This window comes from Miniopterus schreibersii (assembly GCF_964146895.1).
Source record: "Miniopterus schreibersii genome assembly, chromosome: 7".
NCBI classification, from domain to species: domain Eukaryota; kingdom Metazoa; phylum Chordata; class Mammalia; order Chiroptera; family Miniopteridae; genus Miniopterus; species Miniopterus schreibersii.
In genome coordinates this window covers 43,838,126-43,862,729 of record NC_138108.1, presented here as the reverse complement: position 1 = coordinate 43,862,729, position 24,604 = coordinate 43,838,126, and the positions used below count along the sequence as shown (strand labels likewise).

At 44.8% G+C, this 24,604-nt stretch overlaps 1 protein-coding gene, 1 long non-coding RNA gene and 1 pseudogene across 3 annotated transcripts in view; 1 reads left to right on the top strand and 2 right to left on the bottom strand.

The window, feature by feature from the left end:
- The window catches only part of LRP2 (LDL receptor related protein 2), a gene marked incomplete at its 5' end in the record, with an annotated part of 182,270 nt that extends 167,691 nt beyond the window's left edge, over positions 1–14,579 (bottom strand). The window contains one exon of the mRNA XM_081141970.1: positions 14,501–14,579. Coding sequence (XP_080998096.1) covers positions 14,501–14,579 — 79 coding nt within the window. The remainder of the gene's footprint in view (positions 1–14,500) is intronic.
- Positions 14,580–15,407: 828 nt separating this feature from the next.
- On the top strand, positions 15,408–18,480 carry LOC308559717. Its single transcript, XR_013999197.1, has 3 exons — positions 15,408–15,505; positions 15,958–16,024; positions 17,585–18,480. It is a non-coding gene; the product is annotated as an uncharacterized lncRNA (long non-coding RNA).
- Positions 18,481–20,919: 2,439 nt separating this feature from the next.
- On the bottom strand, positions 20,920–22,584 carry LOC308559401 (interferon-induced protein with tetratricopeptide repeats 1 pseudogene; annotated as a pseudogene). Its single transcript has 2 exons — positions 21,808–22,584; positions 20,920–21,117 (listed from the first exon to the last, which is right to left on the bottom strand). The product of its transcript is annotated as an interferon-induced protein with tetratricopeptide repeats 1 pseudogene (transcript).
- Between the last annotated feature and the right edge of the window lie 2,020 nt (positions 22,585–24,604).

The following is a 24,604-nucleotide window of genomic DNA, read 5'->3' as shown; positions in this document are numbered from 1 at the left end:
TTCTTATATGGCTACAATGAAAGAGCTGCCATCTTTCCTGAATGTTTTCCTCCATCATAATTAAAACACACACACACACAGCTTTGCAAGCTTACCCTCTATGTCATTTTGAATTACTTCAAAAATGAGCTAGGAACACTTCTTGAGTAAAAATGAACAAACTAAAGGCAATTGAGACTTCCATATGAAAAGGTGAGTTTTCAAAAAAAGAACTTAAAACCCTACTATTTGTAGGGTATGACTACAAAGGAATAGCATAAAGGAATTTGGGGAGGTGACCGAGCTGTTCTAATCCTGTTTGTGGTGGTAATTACAGTAATAGATACAGGTATTAAAATTTATAGAACTATACACATACAAAGCCCATTTTAGTCTATATTAATTTTTAAAATAATAAAGCGCTTCACTCGTCCCAATCCTCAAAGCCGACCCCTATGAGAACTATAAAATTGTATTCCCTTTTTCCCAGATAGAAAAATTAAGGCCAACCACTTGCCCCCACCTCACAGGGGGAGGAGTGTCCTAAGAAAACCAGCCCTGTTACAGAAAATCAGAAAGAATACATCCTATGTGTCTCATGTCCATCCAGTTCTCAATTAGTAGATCCAGTGTGTCTCTGAAAGAGAAACAGAGCCAATTGTCTTTGATCTACAAATGTACCCATCGTGTAAGAAAGCTCTGGGGGGAACCAAAGTCCAGGTCACTGTGACAGGTTTTCCCTTAGACCTCCTAAAGGGAAAGAGTGCTGGGGACTTAATAAAATGGCTTTCCACTTCCCTTCATTTTCTCACTCCTTCAATCACAGCAAAATGCTTGAAAACTAAATCTGGATTACAGTGGGATTTTGTTGCACATATTCATAATCAGCAACAACTGTTAAAGGCCTCTTTGATGTCCCTTACAGGGAAGTGAAAGTGTTAAACACGATATGCATCCTTCTTAGCTCAAGTCCTACTTCACTCACGTCCCATGTTTTCTCTTGTCTGTGCTGCTGGGTTTAATTATTTACAGCAAGGAGCATCCATCTTTTGCTGTCTTCCAGTTAGTACGTTCAATTTTTAAACCATGCATTTTGTTTTTCACTAGAATCTCAGCTTTCAATGATTACTTAGCAAATTCTTTCAACACCTCACTGCACCAAATATTAGGGAAGAAGTAAATTTTTATGTCAGAAGTGAACTGGGGGGGAGGAGGGGGATCAGAGTTTTGGTACATAAAAATTAACTAGTTAGCAATTGACTTGGGATATGTGTGTGTATTACTTTGTTCATTGCAAATTCTTTTTCATTGCATGCTAACCAAGGAAAAAACTGGATTTCCTATCAATAGCCATCATTATGGTCTAGAAAAATTATAACTTCCATGTACATTAAATCTAAAAACCCCTCTCAATCTTACGCACTGATGAATCCCTAAGGAGTGACTGATAGTCTTGCAACTTTATAGCTTTTAGGGTCAATCTCTCCTTTTATTCAAACAGTCCTATTTCAACCGAGCTAACTAGAGGGAGGAGAGCCAGACTAGAAAGTAAGAGGTTCTGTCTTTGAGATGCGTTTGACAGACTAACAACAGAAACTCATCACAAAACCATCCTAAGAAAAAGCACACGCAATAATACCCTTCCCCCCTCACCCCTGAAAAGCCAATTTAGGCAAAACAATTAAAAGATGAAGTTGGCTCCCTTTAAAGACTACCTCTTGCCTTCTGGTACCTTCTTTCATCCCAATGAAAGCATACGAGCTTTGGGTCTCTCTTTCTGAACCTTTCTCTGACATTTACTGTGCTTTACTATCTCAACCAACTACTTTACCTACTGGGGTAAACATTGTTGCACTTTAACAAGTTTCAGGACTGGCTCTAATGGGGGCAGAGCAGACATCGTTGGCCAGGGTGAGAGATGCTTTGGGTCCAAGAGACCTTTCAGAGCATCCAGCTTATAGGCAAATGCCTTCCCCATCTCTACAAGAGCAGCCTCCTCAGACACAGAGACTCAGTTTTCACTCGGTGGTTGATTACTTTCTTCTAGGACTTTGAATAAGAGAACTTAATGGGAATTTTTTCATTAATATTGAACAACAACCTTTAAAAATCACTGTCATCCCTCATGGGAAGTTAGAATAGAACTGGGACTGGGTAAGGGGCCTTTTGAACTAAAAGATTATAGTCCAAATTATAGAGAAAGGATATTCCCAAATAACGGAATAGTGATATAGAAGAAAGCCAGCAGACAGGAATCGGTCAGTAGCTGAAGAGTATGGAGGCAAAATTAGGTTAAAATAAAAATGTGCTCTTCTAAACAGTAAGCTGTTTTGGACAGGCCTATGTCACAGGAATCTCTCTATCCTTTGTTGTACTGGTTACATCATGTCTGGAGCATGAGAAGGACTCGATCAACATGGATTGAATGAATGAATGAACTGCCAAACGTAGCACGAAAATGTCCAGGGCTTGGGTTGCAAAGGTACCAACCTCTAAAATGAGGTCACCTTGTCATAATATGAGCCTCACTGAAGGAGGCTTTGTTTGATTGCATACAGAGGCACTATCTTTCATTTGCTCCTACTTATCCACAGTGATAACATGGATGAATAAGGGCCCTGGGTTCAAATCTTGATTCCACCTTTTAGTAACTGTATGACTTTGGGAAAATTATTTTACCTGTCTTTGCCTTGGTCCGGTATCCATAGAAATTTGGACTGCTAGTGAAGAAGTGCGTAAACTAATACCTGTAAAACACTTAGGACCGTGTCAGGCACATGGAAGGCACTCCAAAAAATTTAACCATTGCCCGGCCAGGTGTGGCTCAGCGGTTGAGCATCGACCTAGGATCCAGGAGATCGAGGTTCGATTCCCGGTCAGGGCACATGCCCGGGTTGTGGGCTCGATCCCCAGTCGGGGGCGTGCAGGAGGCAGCTGACCAATGATGCTCTCATCATTGATGTTTCTATCTCTCTCTCCCCCTTTCCTTTCCTCTCTCTGAAATCAATAAAGATATATATATATTTTTTAATTAACCATAATTCTAGCTCATCCCCTCAACTTCTCTACAGATACATGCATGTAACTGAGTCATTCACCTGCCTCTCGTCTATTTGGTTATTAGTTATATGGAGTCCTTGAAAGAATAGGACCTAAAATAAGAAAGATTGTGCCCAGGGGACAATCAGCCATGGGCATTTTTCAGCAGTTTCGAGCCCTCTTTGGTTAGGCCCATTTTTCCTTCATTCATCAGGAATGATTTCCATGAATGTCCTGATTTGACATGTAATGTTCCTTTCACCACAGTCCATGCCACCTCCCTGAATGGGGAAGCCCTTCCCCTCTCCAAAGAGGGCTTTTTGTCTGAACAAGGCTGTTTTCGCTGTGCCATGGTTTCAGGCAGCTTTTTTCTGTTTTCTTTAACTGCAGAATGACAGTTCACTAACATAACTTCCAAAAACTTTGACTTATCTTTTTGTAAAAGCTACTGTATCAAAGCTGTGTGCCAAAAATAGCAAAATAACCCATTCTGTATATGCAGGGGATTCTCACAGGGTAACCTGGTGTCTGGGATGGAAGTAAAAAAACTGCTGCAGAATCGGCTACCCTCAAACACATTGGGAATCAGCAGTAGTTAGGGGGCAGTGAGGCAAAGGGGAGAGTCAATGGAGAGAAACAGCGTTGCTAAGCCACTCGTTTTGATAGAGACTGCAATGTTCTTTTTTCTCTATCAGGCCTTGATGGGGCCTCCAGGAGCCTGGGGGAAGGAAGGGCTGGTAATACCAGGGACATGGTGATAAGCTGAGGATGCCCCTTCTTGGCTCTAGCATCGCCGGTGGCACCTATCCATTCATTCTACTTACCTGTACCGGGGCAGGCAAAAGTAGGTTTGCAGTTGCTCATAACGAAAAAGACATGCAGCTTATGATTATGACAATAGCTTTATTAACTCAAAAGGATGTCACAATGGCACAGTAAACCTACTTTTTTTATTTAGCCCTTTCTGGGCACTGGGGATAAATTAATGACTAAAAAGGATTAAAATCCCTGCCTTGGTGAAATTTACATCTTAGGGACTGAAAGACAAAAGTGCATAAATAAACAAAATGCAATGGAGAATGAAAATCAGGAAAGAGTCAGAGGCCACAGTGGGAAGGTGACCTGTAGGAGGCAAGTAGCAAGTGATGCATAATCTGAGGCAAGAGCATTCAGGAAGAAAGCAAGTATAAAGGCATTAAAGGTGTTCACTATATCGGGGGGAAAGCAAGGATATCACTGTGTCTAGAGCATTGTGAGGTGGGGAAGGAAGAAGAGATGAGGTCAGGGAGGTGACGTGGAGGCCAGTTGGTTGGGATCCTGTGAACCAATGTAAGCACTTGGACTCTGACTCTTTATGAGATGGGAAGCTAGAGTTGACCCACCCAGTGTCTTCTTCAAGGACTTTCTACATGCACTCAGCTCCTTTGGGGTGCATCTCAGTGTAAAAAGGTACCTTCTGAAACTCATGCTCTTCCCAGAACAGGCCACATCTACAAACTAAGGAAGGCCTGACAAAACATTCTCACAGCCAACTCTTGTTCCAGAGACCTCCACTAGGTTGGCTGAGGCCTGGTCATAGTCAGTTTCTTCTGCCCATCTCTGTTTTCTCCCATTTCTTTATGAACATTAACCTTAACTAACATCCTGCACTCGGAACTCCATCTCAATGTCTATTTCCGTACAACCCAATTTGTATGTGACAGAAACCAATTGTTTTTGAGCAGAGGAGTGACATGATCTGACTGATGTTCTAAAAGAGTATTGAAAGGCCCGGCTGGGCCTGACTCAGCAGTTGAGCATTGACCTAGGATCCAGGAGATCGGGGTTCGATTCCCGGTCAGGGCACATGCCCGGGTTGTGGGCTCGATCCCCAGTCGGGGGTGTGCAGGAGGCAGCCAATCAGTGACTCATCATTGATGTTTCCATCTCTCTCTCCCTCTCCTTTCTTCTCTCTGAAATCGATAAAGATATATTTTTTAAAATAAATAAATAATAAATAAATAAATAAAAGGGTATTGAAAGTAGACAGAAGGGGGACAGAGGAAGCTACTGTAATAATCCAGGTAAGAAGTGATGGTGACTTGGATCAGTGTGGTAGAGGTTAAGAAGGTGAAAAGTGACTGAACTCTAGATAGATTTTAAAGACTGAAATATGGTATTTTCTGATGAATTTGAATATGAGATATAAAAGAAGAGGAGACAAAGCAGAGTCCAAGGTTTGGGGTCTGAGCAAGGATGAAACAGCCATTTACTAGGATGGAGAAGGAAGGAAAGCAAGTTTGAGGCACTAGTGCAGATGATGAGTTCAGTTGGGGACATAAGTCTGAGATGACTACTGGACAGCCAGGTGGGTATGTCAAATAAGCAGTTGCATAATGGGTCTGGATTTTAGGGTAGCAATTTAGGGATTAAATGTATAAATTTGGAAGTTGTCAGAATATAGATGGTATTTAAAGCCATGAGAGGATGAGACTACCTAAGAAGTAGTATAGATAGAGATGAAAAGTAGTGAGGGAGATGGACAAGAACAAGTATGAGTTGCCAAGGAAATACCACAGAGAAGCCAGCAAGGAAGGAAACCAGCAGAATGTGGTTTCCTGGAAGCCAAAATAAGTGTTTCATGGAAGAAGGCAGGATACATTGTGTCCTGTGCTGCTGAACAATTAAATAATTCTAGAGCTGAAAATGGATCATTGGATTTAACAACATGGAGGTCATCAGTGATCTTGGCAAAGAAATATCTGTCAGGGGAATTAGGACTTGAATGGCATGACTTGAGAAAAATTGATAGAAATCACAGTAGACAGACGGATATGCCAAGGAATTCTGCTATAAAAAGGAACAGAGAAAATAGGGTAATAGCCAGAAGGGAATGTGGGGATAAGAGAGGATTTTGTAGGACAGGAGATAATTGGTGTAGGCTTATGTGCAGGTGATGATGGCTGAGCTATGGGTGTTTGCAGGGTTCTCTTCCAATTGCTCTTATTTTCACATTTATAAGAACCAATGTCATCTGAGTAGGTGGTATTGGAGGTTTGAAAACAGAAGTAGGAGAGTATGTGGCCTAGCTAGACATCAGGTCCTAAATTTGAGATTAGATTCATGAATTTAAAGTGAGATGAATCAGCAGTCTTGTGTTTTTCTCCTGTCACACTTAGCTATAGCAATGCAGATGTGGAGAAACATTCAATCAAGGCTGGTCTTTCAGAGCACAGCAGAGCAAGATCAAGGGCCAGACTGCTGAGGGCAGAGGCATGGAAGTGATGTTAATGATGGGCCATAAAATACAAACTGAGGAAGTAAATAAATAAGGGATTTGAGGGACAATAGAGAGGTGGTAGGATCAACAGACTATAGGCCTCTTTGGAGACAACAAAGAGTTAGGTTTAAGATATAAAATAAAAGAGCTATAAGGTTTACCAATTCTCCCATTCCAACCACGGGACAGACAGATGAATCCCTGACTTGTGTGAAAAGGCTTAGAAGACCAACGGTTGTTCGGTTCAAGGAATCTAAGTTTCTTAGATGGGAAGAAGGGCTTGAAGAATGTCCGGGGAAAGAGCAAAGAAATACAGTTAAGACACAAACAGTGGCTAAAGGGAGGAATTGTCATCTTGGCCAGGAAAGGAGATAGCCAGGAATAGGGGCAGGGCTTCATATCACCCTCAGATGTAAAAGAGTAGTTTTCCTTGTTACTGTAACTACCTTGTCATGTCCCCATCCAAAAGAAAGAATAGGTGTGGCTCAGTGGGTGAGCATCGACTTCAGATCCAGGAGACTGTGGTTCGATTCTGGTCAAGGCACATGCCCAGGTTTCGGGCTCAATCCCCAATGGAGGGCGTGCAGGAGGCAACTGATCAATGATGACTCATCATTGATGTTTCTATCTCTCTCTCTCCCTTTCCCTTCCTCTCTGAAATCAATAAAGATACATATTTTTTTTAAAAAAGAAAAGAAAGAATAGATTTAACAGAGTATACTTCACTGCCACTGGAAGGAATTTATTTCAAGTTATTTCATCTCTGAGTTTCAGTTTACAAATATAAATAATGATAGGTTACCTAGATCACTTGTTCCCAAACTGTCTGACCCTCAGAGTCCCCTGGAAACTCTTTTTTTTTTAAAGAAGCCTCATACTCCTGATTTTATAAGTATATGTTTTGGCCTAAGAATCTGCATACTTTTTAAAACTCCCCAGGTAATTTTGATGATATGCCAAGTTTGGGGAGCCTAGCTGACTTCTATCTAGGGTCCTTAGCAATTATAATATTGTATAAGTTGTGATAAAAGAACAGTTTTGAGAACATAACTGAAATCTTCTCAAAGTTGAATTGCCCCTAGATCAAAAAACATGTAGCCCCATTTGGCCTGGCAGCTATAATATGACAATATGAAAAGCAGAACTGGAAACAAAATTGAAAACTAGAGGGGAGTAGAGTCAAGAAAAACACAAAGAAAGAGAACTGGAGGCCTGACTGCACCTCACCTGAACCCCTCTCTGCCTCAGAAGTTTTTACTTACATGAGCCAATAAATACCCTTTATTGTTTAAGCCAGTTTGCAGTGGGTTTTCTATTTCCTGCTTCTTTCACTAAAAAGTATCCTCCACACTCTTCCCCACATCAAAATTAAATCAATGTGAAAGTATACATAGGATTTTCTTTTCAGTAAGATTAAAATGTAGATAAGATTGACATATTTCAGATAAAACACTTTCATTCTTAAATTTTACTTTATTTGAGGATTTCCCTATCAAGTAAATATTTTATTTTTTAGCCTTTACTCAGAAAAAGCTCCTCCTTGTTAATGAGATTAAAAACCAAAGAACTGGGCCCAAAGTGGCAAGCAAATCTCTTGATACTATAAGACAGGGTTTGCCCGGCCGGGTGTGGCTCAGCGGTTGAGCGTCGACCTAGGATCCAAGAGATCAGGGTTCAATTCCAGGTCCAGGCACATGCCCGGGTTGTAGGCTTGATCCCCAGCAAGGGGGGGCGTGCAGGAGGCAGCCGAGCAATGACTCTCTCATCATTGGTGTTTCTGTCTCTCTCTTTCCCTCTCCCTTCCTCTCTCTGAAATCAACAAAGATATATTTAAAAAAAAAAAAAAAAAGACAGGGTTTTCTCATATAAGAATCCAAGTCTAGCCTATAAGAATTCAAAATTGTAGCTACTATCTTAGTCCCTTTTTCAGGTTTCCTCAAAACCCTTGGACCCTCAAAAGTAGATATGTTGCCCAGCCTCTGTGGCTCAGTGGTTGAGCTTCGACCCATGAACCAGGTCACTGGTTCGATTCCCAGTCAAGGCACATGCCAGGATTTTGGGCTCGATCCCCAGTGAGGGGCAGCTGATCGATGTTTCTCTCTCATCAATGTTTCTCTCTCTCTACTCTTCTCCCTTCCTCTCTCTCTAAAAATCAATAAAAACATATATTTTTTTAAAAAGTAGATATATTGTTCCTTAATGTGAATCAGTAGATCAGTGAGTAAAGGCTTATTTTCAAAGTTACTAAGAATGGTCATGTGTTATTAGCTGATAGTACACAAACTTAAAGGAAACCTCTGGTATCGCTTACAAACTTGAATCCAAAATCTGGACAATAAATTAGCCATTGTACCCATGGTAACAGTGGCTTAACTTTTCAATGAACAAAACAGTAATTACATTTCCTCCTTTCATTCATTTCTCACTGTTTCCAATAACCTCGGGGGCCAGGCATGACCAGAGGGTTAATGACCAAAAACCTAGGAATTTCAACATGAAATGTCACACTGTCTAACCTGTCATTTTCTCTGAGAGACTTACATTTCCTTGCATTTTGCTTTGGCACTGTCCTAAGTCAGGACTACTCTAATACACAAGTTCACCATCTTGCTTTTGGAGTGATAACGTTTCTAGTTTCTCAGTACATGCTATTAGAAATAGATTTAAATTAAAGCAGAATAGCAATAGGCCTACAGTGTACATACGTACTTGGCATTTCTGAATTAATCCTGGAATGTGTGAAAGACACCTGTTCTACCGTATTTGGAAAAAGTCTCTAGGTAAATGCTAGGGACTCTTGGATTTGCACCAAGATGGGGATTCTGCCTCCACAGAAGCATCTTATTATGTCTCCAAGCCCCTCTTCTCTCTTCTTTCTCTCTACTCCATCTCATAGCTGAGGTCTAGCGCCTGGAAAAGGGACAAGGTATTAGGAATATAAACAAGGGAATGAAGTACTCTGGGAAAGGAACAAGGGCCTAGGATTCACTAAAAAAGGAAGCCATGCAATAAACGCAAGAGCTCCTGTATCCTGATCTGTCCGCTCGTTTTCCAGAACTTTCCTGTCCATTACAAAGGTCTGCTTCAAATAAGAATCCTTTATGCTACAAATAAACCTTCTAGGATTCCTTTTTTCTCTTGTTCTCCTTCTAAACTTAAAGCTGCAACCTGATGACATGTACACAGAGCACCATGTCTTTTGCCTTAATGTTTCTAATACTTTCCCTCCTTCAATTTATTGAGTTATCCCAGGATGGCCTACTCTTGAAAAATTTCTACAGCCTTTTCAAGTCTGTCTTATATAAAATGAAAATAACATGAGTTTGTTTTATCTAATAAGGTGTTCTAGACACTTGTTTTTGCAGACCAATAACTATCTGCCATTCTCTTGGTAGCTTTAACCCAGTTTCCCTCTGTGGTCCACCCTTAGTCCATGACTTCAGGGACCAAGCATATGATCCAAACCTAAACCATGGACAGGCTTCATTGCCCCTGGAGAGAGTGATTGGTTCTCCAGTGACCTAAGCAGAACCCCTAAGATGCAACTAAGACTTTTTCTGGGAACATTTAAAACAAAAACTCTTGCTTTTTCCCACTGAAGATAACATGAAAGGCTGTGGTTCCAGGAGCCAAGGACAGTCATCTTATAACAACCCACAGGACACAGGCTGGGCCCCCATTTTATAATATGTTGAGCCAAATGAAATTGCCAATATTTGACTATTTATAACCTAGAATCACAACAATCCCATAAGGTTCCACTTAATAGCTGTATCTTTTCAATTATGTATTTCCATAAACTTCCATTTTGGTTTCAGGTACTTTAACTTAGGTTCCTGTCATTTACAAATATGAGTCCAGACTAATATGTAAAGTTCTTGTAGCCACTATAACAGTATGTCAACATACATAAGTGCATCATTCAAAGTATTACTTGTATAAAATTTTATATATTTTTTTTTTTCCCTGAATTTCCAAGGTAGTAAGTGGCAGTCAAAATTCAAATTCAGATCTAACCCCAAAACCTCACTCTTCCCACAACATCCCACAATGCTGAGATTGTTGAGACATTGCTTAGGAACCATGTGCACAGGTCCCTTTGTGCCTGCCTAGAGAACATGGACATGATTAACTATGACCTAATAATTAACTTGAATAAGACTAAAAACCTAGTCATATGCAGCCTGCACTATGAAACACAGAGATCTTCAGAAACTGACTCTGATGGTCTAAGATTTTGAAAAGTGGATCTGGGAGTATGGTCTTTGGGAGTTGGAACATTGTCATGGCATAAGTTCTGGACCAAGCTGAAAGCACATGGTGCATGGTTGCATTAATCCTCATAGTTTTCCTCTTAGGCTTCAGGTGACTCATCTAATTTTTTTAAGAAGATTCACCAAGGTCATTTTTTCAACATATTTTTTGTCTCATCTGATAAGTCAGGACCAACAGAAAAGGAATCTAGAGAATTCTTCAGCCACCCAGGCTGGAGATATTCAAAGGATAGGTATATAAACATTATCGAGTGGAAAAACAAAATGAAGAGCTTTGGGATCAGATTTTAGCTACTGAAGGTCACCAGCCCGTAGGCAAGACATTTAACCTAAACTTCCTTTCACTTTTTTCAGTTCCCTCCCTTCCCTCCAGGGTTACTTACCCATAAAATAATGCAAGTAGACCTGTAGATATCTAAGGTTCCCTCCAGCTATAACAGTGAAAGTTTCTATTGAAACAGGACAAGCACATGAGTGAAGGGAGTTTAAGCAGATGCCCAATAAGAATAGGCAAAGAACTTCCAGCAGAGAAAGAGAAGCCAACTGTTGTGAAATAAAAGCAGCAGCAAGGTGTCAGAGATGTGATGGAAACAAAATGTTGTATGTTTGTTATTGGCCCCACAAGCTTAAAAAAATATATAAATGTCACTGGAAGATGAAATTGTCATCAAAGCAGATACTAACTATAAAGGGCATGACCAAATTTTTATTGGATGAAAGAATATAACTGTTAAAGATCAATACTATTGTCTCAAAAAGTTTCAAATCATATCCTTGGATCTAGGAATTCCTCAAAGATATGTTAGTGAAAAATACTTAAAGACTTTCCTACATGCATTTGGAAACTGGGAATATGAGTAGTAAACAAAAGAATACGTTACTTTAAGTGTCAGTTAACATAATAAATGAATATAATTTCTAGTTTATGATCCATATCTATATGCCTTACACCATGCCAAGTACTTTTATCTCTTTAGGTTGATAAAATGCCAGGAAATAAATTATCTTATCAGTCAATTTTGCAGATAAGCAATCTAAGACATGCATAGTGAAGTGACGTCACCAAGGTCACATAACTAGAAAATGACAAAGCCACCCTAGCTGGTTTGGCTCAATGATTAAAGGGTTGGCCCTCGGACTGAAGGGTCCTGGGTTCAGTTCTGGCGAAGGGCACAAACCTCAGTTGCACACTTGATCCCTGGTCCCAGTCAGGCAAGTGCAGGAGGCAACCAATCAAGGTGTCTCTCTCACATTGATGTTTTTCTCTCTCTCTCTGAAAAGCAATGGCAAAAATATCCTTGGGTGAGGATTTTTTAAAAAGAAGAAATGACAAAGCCATTGCTGGGCAGCTTGACACCAGAGTTCAGGCTTTCCCAATTTTTTTCCTTTAACAGCAACACATAAAATATGAGGAAAATGCATATAATTTTTAGCTACAGGTATGCTATAATTTTTTAAAAGACTAAGCATAAAATATTCAGAGTTCTAATTTCTAATGATTTAAAGTTTACAGTAAGATCTTACTTAAAATGTGGTGCTAACAATGTAATCATACTTTACTTAATAAGTTAGAATCAATATAACAGGAATCGAAAAATCTCTTTAATCTTCCAGGCTAAGGACATTCAGAGAACTAGTAAAAATGATCACGTAGTAAGACTAGGAGTGAGGATGCTTGGATTCAGGTCAGAGAAACCTGTAAAGGACTGATGAAAAAAATACCGTATTTACCGTATGTGGCAAAGACTTACAAAATTCCCCTCGGCTTCTTCAGTAACCTCACACATAGATGATAACTTAGAGAGCATAACATTTTCAGTACAAAAGAAGAGAAACAGAGAAACACAGAGAGCCGGTCTATAGCAGTTAAATTGTAGCCTCTGGGGTCAGAATCTCTTGGCTTTGCCTCAGCTCTGCCATTTTCTAGCGGTGCGATCTTGGGCAAGTTACTTAGTTGCTTTGTGCCTCCACTCCCCCTCTGTAAAGAGGGAGAGTAAGAGTACTTACTTCAAAGGGATGCTATGAAGAGTAAATGAGTCAATAGTATAAGTACTTAGCACAAGATCTGACACATAGATATGTTACTATTACTACACATATTGCGTATATATAGTAAGAGGGAGAGAGAGAGAGGGTGGGAGATGGGTGGATCTAAACTACCAAGGAGAGTTAAGTGCAGGTTATTTGGTGACTAAACCACCAATCCAGGGGAGAGAACTTATGTTTTGGTTATACGGGGATAACCTAAATGTATCACAGATGAATCCGGACAAGGTTTCATTTTGCCAGGCACTGACAGGGACATACAATATATCCTATGGCTATATTTAGGACATGGGATATATATAACCCTAAACTCATGGGAGAGGGGGCCAAACCCTCTAGAATAATAATAAACCCTCTATCTGTGTTATGACACTGAGAAAAGATGTCCTAAGTAAGAATTATTAATGACCTCCCCCTGCCTCTCCTCCCTTTCCAAACATTTTTACAGGACCAGTGGGATTTGCTGGCGTTTCCAAACTTCTTCCCAGGAAGTCTGAAATGGGTACTGCTAGGAGTTGCTGTATAATTACTTAGTCGATTCCCTCTAAGGAGCTTACTCTAAGAAGTGAAGAAAGCAGATTAACCATTTGAATACATGTCACGGCCCATCCACAAGCCCTCCCCTCTCTCCACCATAAATGGGGGCTTCCACACTCCCCACCCCTCAACCCCAATATGTGATCCAGGAAAATCAATTTTTGCTGTGGCTAATCCTGCAACAATAGGGGTTTCATTTTCATTGTGGGGCAATTAAGTTGTCCAACGAGAAGGAACAGGAGGGGAAATGGGGAGAGGGGACTCTCTCATCCCCACAGACAGATTAGTCCGGGTGGAGGCAGTAGCGTCCGCCGTCTGGGGGTCGGTCACACGCGGCTCCCGGCGGCTCCCTAGCAACGCAAAGCCAGGGGGAGAGCGCGCGGCGCCCGGCCCCCTCCCGGCCCTTCCCATTCATCCCCGGCGTGCGCGCTCTCCCTCCCTCTCTCCCCCCCCCCCTTCCCCTCTATCCCTTGGTCCTCAAGCTCTCTCTCCCCTTCTCCCCATTATGCTCTCTACTTGCTTGTCTTCTCTCTCCTCTTCCCCTCTGGCTGTTTGTTTTCTCTCCACTTCTTCCTCCCTCTTTCTCCGCCTCTGCTTCTGCAAAAATGTCAGCTGTCCGACAACTTGAGAGAAGTTTAAGGCGCTCAAACCATAAACTTTCTCCATTGGAGCCCTCAAAACTCCGGCGGCGCAGACGCGCCCCATTCATCCACACAAAAGCTCCCACCACCCGGCAGGAAAGGAAAACCCTTCCAGAGGAGGCTCCGGCGTATCAGCCGCGCTCGCAGCCAATCCCACCTCCCCGCCTTATCTGGGCTCGAGAATGACCTGTATCAAAATGCGGTCTCTTGGGGGGTCACCGCGGGACCAAGTTTCTCTGGTGAAAGGAGGGGGTGCTCCAGCCCGCAGCCTGGGCGCGCGAAGCGATCTCCCCGGCGGGGCGCTGCAGGTGGAGCGCCGCGCGACGCGGCGCCGGGGACCGCTCAGCCCCGCGCTGAATAAATCCGCGGCGGGAGCGGGCTGCGCACTCCCGCGGGAGACCCTCGTTCTCCCCGGTCCAACCTCCAAGTGCTTTCGCCAAGGGTCGGGACAAACTCCCGTGGGAACAAAGACGGGGTCCCGAGAGGTGCGCTGTCACCCAAACTACAGGGGCTGCTTTCTCAAGTTTGTGGCTGCTCAGTTCCAGGGCAGGCAAAGGAGGGGCGCTCCCGCTCGCCCCTCACTGGGCAACCTGAGCGCCCCAGGGGGAGCCGCTCCGGCGCCGCCGCCCAGTTCTGGCCCCTGCCGGGCCTCGCTCCCCTCCGCCCGCCCGCCGCCGCCGGGGAGTCCAGCGCTCGGCGCAGAGCTCCGCCCGGCGGGCGCTTACCTTGGCCACTGGCCGGCACCAGGCTGGCGGCGAAAGCCAGCAGCAGCGCGCACGCCACTGCCGCCGCCCCGCGCTCCATCCCGCCGACGGCCGGGGGCCTCGGCCTCGCCGTTCCTTCCCGGGGAGGTGGGCGCGCGTCGCACTCAGCGGCTGCGGCGCCTCCGCTCGCGGGCGCTCGGTCAGACCCGCACCTCGGCGGGCTTCTGGTAGGGGAAAGCTGGCCCGCCCAAGGCGTCCCGTTTTTCTACCCGCGCCAGTCCCCACCCTCCAGACAGAGCATAAAGCCCTTTAGACCCGACCGCCCCGGAACTAGCATGCGGGAATCCAGCGGGGCAGGCCCCCTGCCGCCCGGCCCGCCCCCTGCACTTTGCAGCGCTGGGAGGAGTGGGGACTCGAACACACGCGCGCACACTCGCACAGTCGCACACTCTCCTCGCTGTCAAACGGACGCCGTCTCACACGCGCACTCACGGGCGCGCACTCACACTCCTCGGTCACGCACCCGTGCACGCACACTTCACAGCTACACACGTCCACTCATGCGCGCGCAGACTCCTCTCAGTCACACGCTCACACGCGAAGACACACTGACACACTTACGCGAGGGCACGAGCCGCTCCGCAAGATTGTCCTCCGCACAGAAGTCGGCTAAGCTGTCCACCGAAAAATGTGCCACCGACACGGTCTTAGGGAAAAAAGAGAAGGGAAGGGGCCTAGAGCCTGCTGGGGCCCTTCTCCAGTCTGCCATCCCCAGGTCCTCTCGGGCACCCCGGCTTCCCCCAGAAAGCTGAGGCGCTGAGATGGGGTGCCCTGTTTTCTAATAGTTTTGGAGGGGGGGGGGGGTGGCTCAGCGTTGCGGAGGAGGCCGGATCCTTGTCGGCTTTCCCGGAGCACCACGTCTGCAGGTGCCACAGCGAGAGAGCGCTTCTTACAAGTCTGCTCGTTTTAAAGCGCAGTGAAAGACATGAACGACTCTCCCATCGATCGTGCTGGTGCCCCTGGGAGGTAAAGGAGGGACACAAGGGGTTCAGAGAAACCCGAGGCTCCCTTTTGGGGGGCTGCATTAGACTGGCTGGCGGAGGGGGAGGGTGGCCCCCAAGGGCACTGCGAGTGAACATTATTATTACACCCACCCCCAGAGCATCGTCCTCAGCTGGTGTGTGACACCAGAGGCGGCAGGAAAAAAGGGGGGTTGGTGCAACCGAGTTCCTGGCCCTGGGAGCCCTGTGTGAGGAGGGGATGTTTCCCGGCCTAGGATCACCCCAGAATCTCTGGCCCCGGTCCCTGGACCAACTCCGCATCGGGGCCCCAGGCACTGGGTCGCGGTCCAAAGAGGCAGGAGCCCTTTCTGTCCGCCGGGGCGGCAGCCCTGTTTCCACGAAATCCCCGGGCAGGGTCCTCCGTCTCACCCTCCCCACGGGCAAGAGCTGCCACTTAATGCCACCCTTTCTCCCCAGGGCACCGCCCACCTGGGCCCTGCTGTTCCCGGCAGTGCGCATCGAGTACCTTCCGTGGGCTTTAGAGGTTGGTGACGCTTTGCGGAGCTGGGGGAGGGGGGGGGGGGCGGTGATAGGAATTACTTTTGAAAGGCACAAAGAAAGAGGGAGAAATAGACACAAAGAGAAAACTAAGACTTAAAAGGAGTAGGGCTAATTTAACTGGCTGGACTCTGACAGCATATTGGGGTTCTTGCCAATGTAACTGTAACAAACAGTATCTATGCGTAAGATGTTAATAAAAAGTTGACATGTCAAAGTCAAAAAAAAAAAGAGTCGGGTGTTAAGAAAGGGCGGGAGAGAGTTCGTGGCTGTCTTTTCGAGATTTCTGAATTTGGAAACCCAGAGTTTTCTGCCCAGAGCCACTTGCCGCCCAGCCCAGTTTGTTGCTGTGCAGCTGGGAGCAGGAGGCAGGGCTGGGGACCCCAGGGGTAGTGGGGGCCGGGACGGGAGGGGGACGAGTCGGGTGGGAGGAGGGAAACTGCGAGGGGGCGAGAAGCTGCGCTTTGGTCTCCGCGGGTGATTTATGCCGGTTCCGGGCGGCCGGGGCGATGGTACGAGACCGCGCCGGGGTCAGGCCAGTCGGACGCTCCGGGGGCCTCTGCATAGTCAATGAGCGCCCCGCACCGCGGGCTGCAAAGGGCGGCGCCGGGCCCGCGTGGGTGCCGCACGCGCGGAAGTGGGGGTCGCTCGCAGGCCCCGCGTGGGCGCGTGAGGGGGCGCGGGCGCGGGCTCGTGTGCGCGCGCGCGCGCGTGTGTCCTTTCACTGCAGCAGCCGGGGCTGCAAACATTCCTTTCTGCACTGAAGGGTTTTCCTCATTGTTGCTGTCTTTGTGCTCCTGTGTTGCCAACTTACTGGAATTCCTGACGTGGTTGCACAGCGGGGCTCGGGCCCGCGGGAGCCGGCTGCGCCTGTGCGCAGGGCCGCCCCGCCGCTAATCCCAGAGTAACGCGGGAGCCGGAGGGGGAGGGAGCCCCAGGGAGGGAGCAGATGCAGGTTGGGGCGAGAGGCGGCTGCCGGCGAGGACCGTCGTTTCCAGCACTGTGTATGTAAACTCACACACCCATGCCCTTTTCCACGGGAAAACACTTTTTTCCCCTCAAACTCGTACCATTGGAAACAGGCATCTTCTGCAGCCCGCACCACGCGCGCGTTTGTCTGCGGTGTCTAACACGTGAGAATGCTAGTTGCTGTATTTGGAAGATTAAACCTAAGGACCAGCCTCTGAAAAAGCCCAGGTTAACGCGGTTGTGATGTAAGCCGGCATTGTTTCTATGTAATGCAAAAGTATAATTTATTTTCCACATTTCTCTACATATGTGTGTATAAGACTTGGCAGAATGGTTAACCAAAGGAGAGAGGAAAGTGCTGAACGTGAAATTGATTCTAAAAAAATCATGTCAATTGACTTCCTTGATATAATTTTGATTGTATTATTTTACTTATGCGTTTCAACACCAAATTACTGGAAATATTTCCAGAGCATTTTTCCTATCCTGAACCAATTTCTGCTTTCTGCAGTGGTGATGAAGTTGTAAAATCTCCTTGAGTAAAATCCAACTTCAATTTTCTATTAATTCTACCCAGATTTATCTCCTGAGTGCCATGGAGTCAACTGCCCACTGAATGGCTCTAATCCAATGTGCCTAAAACCACAAACAACATGATGGAGCCTGAACCATAGACCTGCAAGTGTTCCTTATTTCAGCAAGAGGCACCATCATCCACCACGGAGGCCAAGGCCTTACTTGTCATTCTGACTCTTCCCTCTTTTGCTCGCCCCTGTATGCAATCAATCATGAAATTCTGTTAACTCAGATTCCTTAATCCACTCATTTCTCTCTCAAACCCACCTACTTCTCTCAACCTCACTACCTGCAGCCACCAACCTCTCTCATCTGAGTTACGGCAAGAGCCTTTCAACGGGCTGCTAGCTGTCAATTTTGTGTGCCCCGTCCCCTGCCCCCTCACCCCTTCTATGCATCTATTTTCCTTTCTGCAAGCAAATGATCCAAAGTGATATTTCCCTCAGACTAGTGCTTTCAAATAAAACTCGTTACCCATTAGGGGGTTGTGCAATCAATTTAGTAGGTAAGACAGAATTATTTTCAAATGAAGTAGAATAGAATAGGAACTAAAATGACTTTCATATGGAAAGGATATGTATTGTTTCAGTAAACTCTCGTTTCAGATATATGTACATATGCGTGTGTCACCATGTAAAAAATATTTCTTCTTATCCATCCTGGTCACACACAAAATAGTTTGAATGCCCTGGACCGTGTGGCTCAGTTGAGCACCATCCCATGCACCAAAAGTCGAGGTGTTCAATTCCCCATCAGGGCACCTGCCAGGTTGCAGGCTGGATCCCCAGTAGGGGGCATGCAGGAGGCCGCCCATTGATGTTTCTCCCTCACATTGATGCTTCCCCCTCTCTCTCTCTTTCTCTCTCTCTCAATTAAAATCAATAAAAACATGTTTTGAAAAAAGTTTGAAGTATCTCCCACAAATTACTTATTAATTAAAAGAGTGCTCTTTGCAGCCAGCGCCAAGCCATGGGTATCCCTCGGGACAACTGGCACAAGCACTGCAAGACTGGGGATGAGAAAGTCCTACCAGAAGAAGCAAAATATAAGCAAGGACACCCTGCTGACAACACTAAGGCCCCTGCCAAACGTCCACAGCCCATGTGCGTGCCGGGAGGCAGCAGGAAGCCCAGCGCCTTGAGGCTGGGCGTGGGCAACTTCTCCTGGGGCTCAGAGTACTGTACGTGCAACACAAGGATTGCTAGTGTTAACTACAGCTCATCCAACAACACACTGGCCCACTCCAAGACCCTAGTAAAGAGCTGCATTGTACTCATGGGCAGCCCAGCGTTCCCAGGAGTCCCACGACGCGCTGCCTCTGGGCCGCAAGAAGGGGACCAAGCCGACTCCTGAGGAGGAAGAGATTTTAAACAAAAAAAACAATCAAAGAAAAGTCAGAAAAAATATGATGAAAGGAGAAAGAATGCCAAAATGAGCAGTTTCCTAGAGAAGCAGTTCCAGCAAGGCAAGCTTTTTACATCATCGCTCCAAAACCAGGCCAATGTGGCCGAGTGGAGGGCTATGTGCTGCAGGGCAAGGAGCTGGAGTTCTAGCTGAGGAAAATCAAGGCTCAGAAAGGCAAACAAATTCCCCTCCCTCCTATCTTAGATCATGTAATAAGGGTGCTTATTGTTCTAAAAAAAATAAAATAAAAAGAGAAACTGGCAGATGTTTTAATAGGCTTAATTATTATTTAGGTATGGGAAGGTCAACAAATCAGGAGACAGCTGCCATTGAAAAGATAGTTTATTATACTCACAGGTCCCAAGAGAGGGAATACAGGTGACACCTTTGGGGGTCACACAGGGAACCACTGAAGTCTTCACTCTGGGAGAGAAAGGGGGGAACTGTGGACAAGCGCCTCTGCTGTGGTTTCAGAGGGAAGGGACAGGCAGACAGGGTAAGCAGGTTTCAGATTGGCTAACTTATATTTGAAAACCACTCCCTGGAGAGAACTCTCACGGGGAGACATGGAGGGAGGCAGGAGGTCAAGGGAAGGGGACTCGGGCATATTGTCAGGTTGCCCAGAACAAGGTGTGTCCAGCATATGCACATAGGGCAGGTGTTAAAGTATCAAGATTTCAGAAATGTGGTAAACTCAACAGATAACCACATGGTATTACTGACAAAAATGCATAACCTGAATCTAATCATGAGAAAGCATTAGACAATCATAAATGGAGGGTCATTCTATAAATAATCAACCTGTATTCTTCAAAAATGGCAAGGTCATGAAAGACAGGAAGGCTGAAAAACTTTTTAGAGATGAGACAACTAAATGTAACACATGGCCTTGAGTTGGACTTGGACTGGGGGAAATATAGCTCTAAAGACATTTTGGGGGAAATTAGTAGCATTTCAATACGGACTGTAGCTTGGATAATAGTGTCAGAATGTTAAATTGTCTGGTATTGGTTATAAGAGAATGTCCTTGTTCCTAGGAAATACTATTTAGGGGTTCAGAAATATGACCTTTGCAATCTGTTCTCAAGTAATTTGGGGGGTGTGTGTTAGGAAGAGGGGAAAGCAAATGGGCAGAGTATGTGGGAGTTTCTTACAACTTTTCTGTGAGTTTGAAATTATATTAAAATAAAATTATTTTTTTTAAGTTTGTGAAATTTGCATTAAGTCGTAAGCTCCCCAAGAATAGTTCCTCTCCCATGTCCCAGTGTTTGCTCCTATTATTTCCACTGCCTCGAACATTTCTTCCCCTCCTAAAGCTTCCCTTCATCTAGTTAACTCCTATTCAACTTTCCAGTCTCATCTGAAATATATCTTCTTCCAGGAAGCCTTCCCTAACTTCCCATACTGACGTAGAGGCCCTTCTTCTTTTAATGTAAGTGCAGTGTTTTATTTGCTACACATCTACTGAAAGAAATGTTATTTCTATTATATAACGTTCACGAAGAAATGGCCTCCCTCCCTCCCTCTGTCTCTCTGCTTCTTTCCTCTGCTCTGCCTCTTTCCTTCTCTCTCACCCACAAAGACATACATATTGTTTCACTGTTTTCTTTCTTTATTAATCCTTGCCCATGAATATGTTTTTATTGATTTTAGAGAGAGGAAGAAAGAGACATCAATGTGAGAGAAACGTGGATTGGGCTGCCTCCCATATGCAACCTAACCGGGGGTCGAACCCGCAACCTTTTAGTGTACAGGACAACACTCCAACCAACTGAGCCACACTGGCCAGGGCTGTTTCATTATTTTCTGAATTCAACTAATATTTTACCAAGTTTGAGTAATTGTTCAAAAATTACGTCATTACAGTGAATTGCATAATATGCTTCTGAAAGCAATAAGCAGGGAAGAGGGTTAGTACCTGTTAACCTAAAATCAAGTGAAAGGCGAGAGTGGTCCACATTTGGGTGCCTCGGGAACGTGTCCCACGGGGTTCTCAAAGTGAGCAGCCAGCCCCAGGGCCTGCTCATAATATTCCGGGGTTTTATTCATTTCTCCTTTCAATTTGCGCATGAACCCAAGGATGCTCAGGCTTTCTACATCTAGTTCATTTCTCTGAAGTTTCTTTAAAGTCTATTTCTCCACAGAAACGAGACTTTTGTCCTCTACAAATGATGTCCCTCCCATCTCTACTGCTTTTTTTTTTAATGTATCTTTATTGATTTCAGAGAGAGGAAAGGAGAGGGAGAGAGATAGAAACATCAATGACGAGAGTCATCCATCGGCTGCCTCCTGCACGCCCCCTACTGGGGATGGAGCCCGAAACCAGGGCACGTGCCCTGACCAGGAATCGAACCGTGGTCTCCCAGATCATAGGTCGATGCTCAGCCCCTGAGCCACGCCGGCAGGGGTATGCATAACTTTTTTATAAGCATCTTCAGCTTTTCTGTAGTTGCCTGCTTCTATGTACATTATCTGCTAGAATTATATAAGCAATGTCAAGTGTGGATGTTTGTTCCAGAGCAAGTTTAAAAGGAGATACGGCTAATTTTGACATTCTGTGAGCATTTTCTCTAGTCTGTCCTCTAGACTGCCAGTTTGTAGCTTTCCATATTTGAAAAACTTGTGATCACCCAGGCCAGGTAGCTCAGTTGGTTGAAGTGTCATCCAGTACACCAAGGTTCTGTGTTCGATCCCTGTTCAAGACATATACAAGAATCAACCAATGAATGTATAAATGAGTGGAACAATTGGATGTCTTTCTCTTTTTCCCTTCCTTTCTCTGTCTAAAATCAATAAATAAAAATTTTTAAAAAGAAAAACGTGTATTCTATAGCAAAGCCCTATCTGATAATGCAGGAAGACAGAGAGGGGCATTGCCTGCAAGGCCGTTTTTAAGAGCCGAAGAGCTTTGTCCAGGAGTCTTTCCTTTGGTAAAACTTGGCCGCATGTTGAAAGACGTAGGTCTGCTAGGACTTGTTCAGTGCTTCTTCAATGTGCTTTCCTCCTTCGGCTTCTTGTCCTACATCCTGAAGCTTCAGGGTGAGGAGAGCCTTAATATATGCATCTTCTGGATTTAGCCTGATGGCCTTTGTTAGGGGGTGCAAAGAAAGTCGCACTAATCTGTGATGCTTTGTTAAAGCTGTCCAGACCATAGGTGGTGATCACATACCCAATGCTGAATTCAGGGTTTTCAGGGTCCACTTCCAGAGCCCTGCCCTGTTCATAATTCTTTCCTCCACATTTCAGCGAGGCCCACCATTCTTCCTCATAGTCCACCTCAGGACACTTCATTCTATAGCAGGACGGACTGGCAAGCTTCCCGAGAGTTCTCCACCTTCTCCAGGTGAATCTGGGCTTCTGCCAGCCTGCCCAGGTGATAACACAGCCAGGCATCACTGCCCTGGGTAACCAGCCTCTCATGTCTGATTGGTTGGCATGTTCTCCTTGGATTAAATCAGCTTCTTTCAAGTTCTCCGGGGCTTCCTCATTCTGGCCTTTCAGGTGTTTCACATAGGCCAGTAGGCTCTGTATTCCCACATAGCATTTGGTGTCTAGGAACTCAATCTCACCAAAGACCCTGTTTTCTAATTCAGACATTTCAGTGTCATCAATTAGCAAAATGTAAAGTGACACCTCAACTGCTCCAGCCAATCTTTGACCTGATCTTCATCAGCATTCTCACTTATAGTTGCTATGAGTTAAGCAGCAGTTCTGCAGTGTTTTTTTTAGCTGGATGAGCTCCTCTGAGATCTGGCCGGCCAGGAGGCCCTTCTATATGCCCTCATAGCTCTCTTTATTTCCCTCAGCCCAATCCTGTCACACTCGTCTTTATTTCCTTCAGCCTAATCCTTGTCACACTATGGCCTTTACAAAGCTTCTCCCTCTGCTTTCAGAATAATTTGGGGGAGTCATGCTGACCATAACAATCACTTGGTTATAACACTCCAATAGTTTTCCCATTATTCCTGGAATAAAATTCAAAAGTGTTAGCATGGTCTATGAGCTCTTGCACAATCCAGCCCATGGCCATCCTTTGAATCTCATATGACAGTCTAGCCACACTGTCCTCCACTTGGTTTCTCAAACACTTTTCCAGCATTGAGGGTAAGATTAGGGGAGAGATAGGCAAAGGTTCATGAAGCTGCCTAAATTCCTGACCATGCTCTAAGTCTACTTCCTAACCTAGTATATCTTACCAATAATCCTCCTTTTGCTTGAGCAAGCTTGTGTGGATCTCTGCCCCTTGCAAAACAGAGCCAGGCTGAAACCATCAAAAAAGTGCCCAAAGACATCAAGGTATCCCACCGACCAGACTGCTCCAATATGCTTCTGATGTAATAACAATGCAACCCAAAAGGGAGGAACATTTATGGGTATTTATGACCCACCTCCCTTTTTTTGCTTTTTTTAAACAACTTTTGACTTGTCAGCCTCGTGACCAGGTAGCTCCCCTGCGTCATAAGTCAGCTGCCTGTTCTTGGCACGTGGTCAGGGCCAGAACCTAAAGGGACAATCAGTTCAGCAGCCATGTTTTCCACACCAAAAGGGAGACACCAGGTATAATATGATAGGGGAATCCTCCTGATGTGCAAATATACTCATATGAAAAGTCTTGGCAGAGGTTTAAAGAAACTACAGGAAATCAAACAAGTCTCACTGATTGAAAAAAAGCTCAATAAAATTAGGACTTTCCTGACATTTTTAGGACTGAAAGATATGATCACAGGAATCCCTGGGAACCAGGTGCTCCTAAGGCAGGTATAAACGCTGCATTTAGTTTCTGGCACTGCAGTCAAATCAGACCTTCCAAGATGCAATTTATCCTGAGGAGATCTTGAGATCTTGAGTACTATGGAATGCATCCTCAGGGTATTTTAAACTTTTAACTTTCCCTTAGCAGTACTTGCCTTTAGGGCCTACAATTAACTTTACAACCTGAGTTTTAAAAGGATCAGCATTTCTCTGTTTCATGGGGGCATTTGTCAATATTGGGAGAACTTTTCGGTTGTTGGGTGGGGAGGGGGGATTCTATTGTCATCTAGAGGGTAGAGGCCAGGGATGCTGCTAAACATCCTACAATGAATAGGACAACCCACCACCACAAGGAACTATCTGCCATCAAACTTCACTAGTTCAAGGTCAAAACCCCCGGTAGAGCACAATCAAATGGTTTGTGACAACAAAATCTTTACATTGGATTTCAGGCCTTTAGATCAAGAACAGAATTATAAAATCCAATTTAAAACCATTTCTGCTAATTTCATTTTTCTAATAACTGGATAATCCAGTGGACAAAGGACTATAATTCCATAGGTCAGAGTCCCGTCAAGAGAAACAGACATTAAGATGAGGCATGCCAAGGCCTGACCTAGTAGCTCAGTTGGCCAGAGTGTTGTCCCAATACGCCAAGGTTGCAGGTTCGATCCCCGGTCAGGGCACTTACAAGAATCAACAAATAGATGTGTACGTGTGTGTCTCTCTCTAAAATCAATCAAAAAAATTAAAAAAAAAAAAAAAAAAGATAAGGCATGCCAAGAAGAATCTAAAAATGGAGAAAATGCATATCTGTTCTCACACCTCAGTGACAGTTATGTAAATGCAAACTGAACAAGACAAG